The following is an 8952-nucleotide window of genomic DNA, read 5'->3' as shown; positions in this document are numbered from 1 at the left end:
TCAGAGAAATGGAAGCAGTACCTGTATACTGTGGGTACAATGTATTCTAAACAGAGAAGGGAACTGGTCAAGGAAGGTTCAACCGAATGCTTCATTTCTCCAAAGAACTGCTGCTTTCTTAAAACTCTGTTTGTTGGCGGTTATTCATAGAAGATGGGAGTGGGATGATTGTACAAATGGATGGTCGCTAAGGAAAAAGGTAAACATTCTTCATCTTCCCCATTGCATCCTGGAAGCAAAAGGGGAATGTTTTGGACTTCTTATGTAAATGTTTGTATCAGGGATTGCGAACATGGCATTCACGGCTGCAGTAGCCCTCTTGAGGGCTTCCCCCTGGCTGCTACAAAGCCTCTGAGCACCCCCCCCCATTGCCCCCTTGAGGTGGTGGGGGTGGCTACCATTTTGCTCCCTTGAAAAGTACATAGAGCTGAAGGAGGAAGTTGGAAAAGTGACAGTCTTCCCCACTTCCTCTTTCAGCTCTATGCCCTTTTCAAGGCTCAGATTAATTATACTCAAACCAGTTTTCATCTGGATTCCTTGGGAAAGCAAGTTTTGGGTGTGCCTTCTCTTTTTGTGGGGCTGATCTGATCTGGGGGAATAGGGAAAGAAGTGACCAAGACTTATGGCCTTCACTGAAAACTATAAATGTGGCCACAGACCTACTCTCTGCTTTCTATTGTTTCCATAATTCCCACCTTCTGCTAATTGACTCAGGTCAGCATTAAACTGCTGCGATTCTACACTGATGGATGGATGATTGTGTCATCAGAGAATACCCCTGGATGCCCTTGCAGGACATAAGCGGGGGTTGTTGGGGTTTTTTTTTGCTCCATAGCAGACTGAATAGGGTTTCCTGGGGAGAATCATCTACCTGGTGCTGTGGGAAAGGGGGGGAAAGTTCATAGAATCATGGAAAGGACCCGAGAGTCATTTAGTCCAACCCCCTGCAATGCAGGAATCTCAGGTAAAGCATCCATGACAGTGCTTGTTATCCATTTGCCCACATACCACTAACTGTAAAGCAGAGGTTTTTTATTTCTGGTGCCTGGTTTAAAGGGAGACTTGCATGGGCACTTGCATGATTAGGTCAACCCATACCAATCTGCAGATTAGGCAGATATAAGAGAACAGGGATACATGAGTGGGTGGTATTGCCCGAGGTCCTGCCTTCAAGGCTTGGATGCCAGTTAAAATGATCAAACAACCCCAAGATAAATCTGCCAAGTAGGAATTTTGCCTCCTTCATGGATCACTGCCTTGCCATGTCAAAGGGGCTTGAATAACTCAGAGAAGCTATGAGCTATGCCATGCAGGGCCACCCAAGATGGACAGGTCAAAGTGGAGAGTTTTGACCAAACGTGATCCACCTGGAGCAGGAACCAGCAAGCCACTCCAGTATCCCTGCCAAGAAAACTCCATGGACAAAGAGTGCCTGGCATGCTCTGGTCCATGGGGTCACAAAGAGTTGGACACGACTAAACGACTAAACAAAAACAACAGGAATTTTGCACATACTTTGGGTGCAGGTATAGGGCAAGGTCCTCCAGGTATTGCTAGACTACAACTCCCATCATTCCTGACTTTTGGACATGTTAGCTGAGGTTGATGGGAGTTAGAACCCAACAACATCTCGAAGGGCCACACTGGGCAAAAGGGTTATCTGTATCCAACTTGTGTAGACCTGAAGTGCAACCACCATCAAATACCTGGCCGTGACTAATGGAAGGTTTGGTTGTGGGTGGTTCTTTCAGTGGTGCTGAGGTTACTAGATGAAAGGCGGTAGCAATACAAACATGTGAAATGAGACAAGGTAGGGCTGGCTTTTGGTTTCAGTTATTTATCATAGGGCTGCACAACGGATCAGGGCCAAGAAGGGAGTAAGGCAGTCATAGACCAGGCATACAGCGTACCTCCCTAAGAACACTTATGGTTCCAGTCATTTGCTCCTAGACACAAGAGCTTTAAATATATTGGGTTGCATCCCATTGCATTATTCTCAGAGTAAACCCAATGAAACAAATGGACTGATTTTTTTTCAGAGTAGACCCACTGAAATAAATGCCCACTGATTGTGGTGTATCAACTCTATGACTTAGTCCGATGCAACTCATATTGTATATCTCAACATATAAACATTCGCCAAGGAAAAATTCTAAACGTTGACAAGGCAGATAGTAGGAATTGTTGCTTGGCAGTGGAACACCTTTCGTGGGATGGATTATCAAGACTCCTGGCACCTCAGTCCTTGGACAGACATATCTGCAATAGAGACTTAATGCATTTTAACATTTATCCCCAATTATTGCTGGGGATTGTAGTTCTCTGAAGAGGAAGGGGACTACTGATCTTAGCACCCTCACCTAGGATTCTTTGGAGAAACCCAAAGCCAATATGGGTTCGTATTGTAGATGCACTCCCAAAGAAATGTACCAGAACACCTTCTTGCAATGGAGGGATTTGAAGAAAACACTGTAATGTCACGGTAACATCATGGCTTTCGGATGTGTTCTATTGAGCCTTCCTCTTGTCCATCCCAAGCGCTTAGTTAACGGAACAGAAATTATTTCTTTTCACTGCAATTAAAGCAATGTAATTGTATTTTTGTTGTTGTTTATTTAAAGAAAGACCAGTTCATTTTTTAAAAAAAGAGAAAGAAAGTGATCAGAACCTTATTCCTAAAAGCTTAATTTGTAAACCTCATTCATCTCAGTGGAATATACTTCTAAATGTGCATACGTCTGAAGTGTCAAAATATGTGTGCACGTTAGTGGGAGTGTGAAAGACAGTGAGAGAACAAGAGAGCTCCCTGGCACCAGTAGAACCAGTAATTAAAGTCTTTAATTGTGCGACTTCTCAAACCATATTTTACGTCTTTTCCTTTCAATGGTTGAGTTGGCCTCCGTGGATGGGGTTAAATAACATCTGCTCAAAATGCCGGTTTTCCCCAGTTAACCAAAAAGAAAAAGAATAGTCAAGATGTATCTGCTTTAGTAGCTGCTGCAAAAGTGGCAATTATGATTGAAGAAGAATTGCGGGGGGAGAGGGAGGTGAGGTGTAGATAGAACTGATATGGCTTTCACTGGACTGCCAGCTTGGAGGAGGAGTGTGTGTCTCTCTCCCCCCTTTCTTTTTCAGAGAGAAGTCCTTTGTTCCTGTTTTGGCTCAATACACAGTTTCTCCCCAAGTTTCCGGATGAGTTCTGCCAGGTCTTCTGTGTTCTGTGATTTTTCTTCAAGGAGCTCGTAACGGAGGCTTGAGATGTCCTGTTTAATTTCTTTCAGCTCACCTATAAGAGAGAGAGAAGATCAAGGGCTTACGAGAAGAAAAAGGAAAAGCCGGGGATGGGGAGGGGGACAACATTACGAAGAGCCCTGATGAATCAGACCCAAAGGCTCATTTGGTCCGGCAAATAAAACCTTACAACCCACTGGAGCATAGGGAACTGGCTGGCCTCAAACAGGGTTCTGCCACCATTACCTCTAGTTCCTCCTCAGGATGCCAATGATATATATATATTTTGTTCTTGGGAGAGTTATAACCCAGAAACCACAGCAGCTGTTATGCTGCAAATCAAAACAGAAGCACTATAGCAGAGGTGCCATTTAAGTATGGGGTGGGGGAACCCAATAACTTTTGCTAGCCTTTTAATTCTGTTACCCGATATTCCAAACGACATCCATTTTGGAAGCCTACCTTCATTGACTTCATCACTTTCTTTGTCCACCTGAGCTTTCAGTACGTATCGCTTGATAAGACGTTTCATAATTTTCTGGGGAAGAGAAGCAGAAAAGCCTTTCAGATACAGTATTGGCTTGTGCATCCTGATCCTAGACAGCAGTAGCGGCACATGGGGTGAGGCACAGTTGTGTCTGACACAGACCCATAGGGTGGCCGTATTTTGAAGAGCAAAGAAGAGGACACATTTGCTGACTTGCGTGGGGGATCTCTAGGATGACTCTCATTTCACAAACCCATGAAAAAGAGGACATGTCCTGGAAAAAGAGGACATATGGCAGCCTTGTCGCTGGCACTGAGGCAGCTTAACCAGATGAGGGCAGAACAGGGGAGGCAGCACAACTAGAGAATCCTCTAGGGAAGTCTCAGAAGAGGAAGGCTCAGAGCCAGGGGAGTGATGGTGAGAGACAGGACACAGGTCAGAGGATGAAAGGAGGGAGCAGAATGGTTGGAAGCTGAACAAGCAACAGGCTTGAGTGAGCGAGAGGAAGAGGAGGGCTGTGGATAATCCTTCTCTGTTTGGCTCTCAGGTTCTTTACAGTTACTGTACTCTTTTAGCATCTGGATCCTACCTGATACTTCCTCTGAGGGTTCCTTAAGCTGTTTAAGTTGAGGTCATCTGAGCTTCTTATACTTGATTCCTTACTTTGACCTAGCTGAAAAACAGAAGAAAAAAGTACTAAGTGAGGATTGCTTAATAAATATCTTCTTCCCCCTTTCCCTTCTTACCACATTTCATTAGAATACTGTACTCCTTAAGCATCGCTCCTATGCACAAGAGAGAGGTTTTGGAGATATTTCAGATACAATATCTCTTAATGAGGGAAGCTGCTGGGGAGAAAATGAAATGTAAATGTTTGCTGAAGAAATGAATGTCTTCAATGAATGTTTAAGGCCACATTCACACCATCTTCTTGAGACACTATAAACAATCATGGCTTGCCCCAAAGAATTCTGGGAGCTATGGTTTTTTAAAGGTGCTGAGAGTTGTTTTCCTCACAGAGCTACGAATTCCAGAGTGGTTTAAACAACCAATCCATCTCCACAGGGAACTACAGCCCCCATAATTCTTTGGAGGAAGCCCTGAGTGGCATCATAGTGATTTAAATGCGTGGTGTGAACGGGGCCCAACTGCATGCTTCAACAGCAAGCATTGCAGAAATCCCATTACTCCAAGACCAACATGGAAATCCAAAGGACTGGTTAAGGGGGAACAGACAGGATTGCTCAACCCCTCCGCCACCAATTAACTGGAAGAAAGCTTTTAAATTTTATAAGTAGCCTACAATGAAGATGGAATCCTGCACGTCATGGAGGGCGGGGGCATCCTTTCTTCTGCAGCATCCCAGAAACACAGATCCCTTGGAGCAAAGTTACCTAGTAAAATGTTTTTTTTTGTGTGTGTTTTTTTTTTTGAGAGCTAGCAACTTTTGTGGGTTTATTTACAAGGCTGCCTTGAGATTTTTGCAGTCCAGCTTTCAGGAAGCCAAGTGCCTGTGGGGCCAAATGCAAAAATTCATTTCTTCTAACTGTGGAAAATCTTCTTTTTAATTACACTACTAACATGAGCAGACAGTTCTCACAAAACATTTGCTTGGACCAGTTAAGACTTGTTACAGCAATGTCTGGACCGATTCCTGGATTTCAGTTGTGTAAGCAAGCCATACCAAGATAGCGTTATGTTGCATTTCAGAATGTGACCACTTGGTGGCAAGCGATGCTCGGCTTCTAAAGAAGCCTTTTATTCTCTCTCAGGAGCTGGAAGGCTGCAGCGAAGGTTTATATCAGCAGAACTGGACGGGTAAGTAATAGCCATTCATTTTACCCGCAGGAGTGAATCATCGGATTTGGGGAGCTGATAAACATTGTCTGTGAAGATGCGATGCAGAAATGCTCAGGCTGAGCTCTTATTAGAACATCTACACATCCTAACTATTGACTTTAGCCTTTTTTCCTGAAAAGGTGAGGCGGGGGGAGCTTATCTTCCTGGTTCTGGTTTATGGAGCTTATCTTCCTCTGGTTCTCATCCCCTGCCCTTCTCTATTACTTTGGGTTGTATGCATGAGCAGAATGACTTTCATGAGTGCAATAGAACTTCCCCTCCATCTCTTCCTCCTGTGCAACCCAAAAATCTGCTACAGGAGTTCCCCTAAGTCTCTGGAGCACATTTGAGGGAAGTGCTGATGGTTTGGTGGTGTTAGAAGTTCCACTGCACTTGCAGACGTTTGCAGGCATTTTTCTGCTCATGCAATGACTTAGGGGGATTCAACCCTACGCCCCCTGGATGGTTAAGTCCAGTCAAATTCGACTATGGACTACAGAGTTTGACAGCAATACACTGCCCAAAGATTTTCCTGCTCACAGAATGTCCTTTTACTACGCCTATTTATAGGGTAGGCGTCTGTCCCAGCATTACAGAGTCCTCTTTTGGAAGAGCTGTCAGGGGGCAGTCATCTAGTTGAAGGGCTGTCCACCTCAATTCTGTTTCAAAGATGAAGAACCATCAGAACGTCTATGGTGACACGTTTTGCATTCTGTTTCCCTTATAGTCATTATTTCCCAAATTGCATGTATACACATAAATTAGCAAATGCAAATTCTACGCAAACTGATACCACCTTCTGATTTCTGTGTTTTTGGTGATGCATACATGGCCACCCTACCTAATTAGGAGTTTCCTCCCAATTGTATAAGTTGCAGGTATGAAATAGATATATGTTAACATGGGCAAAAAGGATGCCCTGGTCACTCGATCTAAGATTCTCTTAGCAGAAATTGCTATCCTGCTGATGTGGACAATAATCCTGAACCTTCAGTATTCAACATAATTTTACTTTCCACTTAGCAGCAGAAATGATGGAAAGTTGCACAGATAAACTCTTCAAGTTAGTTGGGGGGAGGGATCTAGAGGTCAAATGCATATGTCCATACAGATATGAATGCATGTTGTCAAGTGCAGATCTCCTGCCAGCCCTGCAATATGGGTGGCGCTGTGGTCTAAACCACTGAGCCTCTTGAGCTTGCCAATCGGAAGGTCAGTGGTTCGAATCCCGGCGACGGGGTGAGCTCCCGTTGCTCAGTCCCAGTTCCTGCCAACCTAGCAGTTTGAAAGCATGCCAGTGCAAGAAAATAAATAGGTACCGCAGCAGCGGGAAGGTACATGGTGTTTCCATGCACTCTGTGCGCCAGTAGTGGTTTAGTCATGCTGGGCACATGACCCAGAAAGCTGCCTGTGGACAAACACCGGCTTCCTCAGCCTGAAAGGGAGACGAGCGCCAGAACCCCATAGTTGCCTTTGACTGGACTTAACCATCCAGGGGTACCTTACTCTTGGGTAATATGCACATTCCAATCCATAACTAGTAAAATGAGTCAGCAGGCAGTACTGCTCTCTGGGATATCTGTGTGTTCAAAGCTAAGCCCACGGACATTCCTTCCTGCACATATGACCATTGGTTTAGGTTCCACATTTCCACCACAATGGACACTGAATCAGAGGCAATTCACCCTCCAGACTTCAAAACTGTAATCAAGAGAAATGAAGGATGCTTTTCTCTCTACCAAGAACCCCCCCTGGCAGCATTTGCTAACTCAAGACTACATTTAGAAACCCTGCGGCCAGCAGAGCCAGGCTGGGCTAGGCGTTTGGACACACTCCACACTCCCTCCAGCATAGCAGATCCAGAATTTGGATTGCTCTACGTGTTTCTAAAATTGCAGCCATCAAATTAACTTTGTAGGTTAGGGGATTTCTACCAGAAACCCTTGAAAGAAAACAACCATTTTATTTAGTGGTGCAGGTCTGGCACGAATTGCCCTCCTCCAGTGGAGTCATGCGTTGCATAAAGTTGTTCACAATTCCAGAATGCGGCAGGTTTACTCCATTGCGAAGTTACCTTATTCATCTCAGCGTCTTCCTGGAAACCTTTTCTATTGCAAAACAACAACTTAAAAATCCACTTCTTTATTCTGAGCGAGAAGTAAATCAGAGATTTGGGGCTAGGCACTAGGTTGAACGGCACCGGGAGTGTTCTGCCCTCCTCAAAATAGGAGAACCACAGTTTTGCTCTTGCAAACTTCCATTCCACATCAGCATCATCCTGGAAGGCAGAGAAAAGAGTTAAGCAGTGGTCATTTGAAATGATATGCAAAAGTTGTTTTGCTGGATGCTCAGACTCCAGCTAGACTCCTGTGCTGAACTAAACTGCAGGAAATGACAGTAACACTACTTCATAGGAAGAGCTCGCCTGGATCAGATAACGGGTGGATTGAGGTTCTACTTGTGTTCAGCCCATTTCTGATTGTGATCAGCTAGGTGGTTGGAAGAAGCTCACTGGCAGGTCATGATTCTAAGGAATTTGACTTGGACGCAGTCTAATTTAGTTGAACTTAGGTTCCATTGAAATCCGTAGGACAAATTAATACTGACTTAGCTCAAGTCCTGTTGAAATAATGGCACTTTTAAGCAACTCGGGGTTGTAACCAGTGCTAGTCCTACTGAGAGTTTGTTTTTTGATCATAAATTTCTATTTGTTCTGAAAAATTGTACTGATTTAATAAAGCAGGGATGGAATACCTGTGGCCCTTCAGATGCCACTGGACTATAGTTCCTAATATACTTTGACCACTGCCCATGCTGGCTGGGGCGGAGGGGAGCTGGGAGCCCGACCACATCATTACTCAATGATGACTGAGTAAGCTAAAGGTAGTTCAAAAGAGCATTATTACCTCAATCTCTTGGAATGAGCTGTTGATCATCGCGATAAGCATGTTCAACAGAACAATAACCATGGTGACGTTATAAACCCCATAAAGGACATAACCAATGTTCTCAATAAATTTGTGCCTATAGTTTATGACAACTGATTTCACTTCTGAGAGTCCAAATATTGCCCAGAACAAAGTCTTGAAGCTTTCTTCCACTCTGAAAGAAAGAAAAATAAATCCCAGAAACATGAGCATAACAGTGGCGTAAAAGATCTGTAAAAACTGAGTATGGGACCATCCAGGCTTGCCCTTGCCCCACTTTTTCCCCCTGGGGAAACCTGACTACAGTGGTACCTCGGGTTAAGTACTTAATTCGTTCCGGAGGTCCGTTGTTAACCTGAAACTGTTCTTAACCTGAAGCACTACTTTAGCTAATGGGGCCTCCTGCTGCTGCCACGCCGTGGCTCCGCGATTTCTGTTCTCATCCTGAGGCAAAGTTCTCAACCCGAG

At 44.4% G+C, this 8952-nt stretch overlaps 1 protein-coding gene across 1 annotated transcript in view; it reads right to left on the bottom strand.

Annotated features, from left to right (window-relative positions):
* Window positions 1-1821: 1821 nt before the first annotated feature.
* The window catches only part of TRPC6 (transient receptor potential cation channel subfamily C member 6), a 63285-nt gene continuing 56154 nt past the window's right edge, over window positions 1822-8952 (bottom strand). Inside the window, exons 8-12 of the mRNA XM_083499402.1 lie at window positions 8464-8659; window positions 7632-7835; window positions 4308-4391; window positions 3694-3769; window positions 1822-3286 (exon numbers count right to left, since the gene is read on the bottom strand). Coding sequence (XP_083355528.1) covers window positions 3132-3286; window positions 3694-3769; window positions 4308-4391; window positions 7632-7835; window positions 8464-8659 — 715 coding nt within the window. The 3' untranslated portion in view covers window positions 1822-3131. The remainder of the gene's footprint in view (window positions 3287-3693; window positions 3770-4307; window positions 4392-7631; window positions 7836-8463; window positions 8660-8952) is intronic.

The sequence above is a fragment of the Podarcis liolepis genome (assembly GCF_965112155.1).
Source record: "Podarcis liolepis genome assembly, chromosome: 4".
NCBI classification, from domain to species: domain Eukaryota; kingdom Metazoa; phylum Chordata; class Lepidosauria; order Squamata; family Lacertidae; genus Podarcis; species Podarcis liolepis.
Note: the sequence above shows the minus strand (reverse complement) of the source record. Positions and strands in the feature narration are given on the sequence as shown.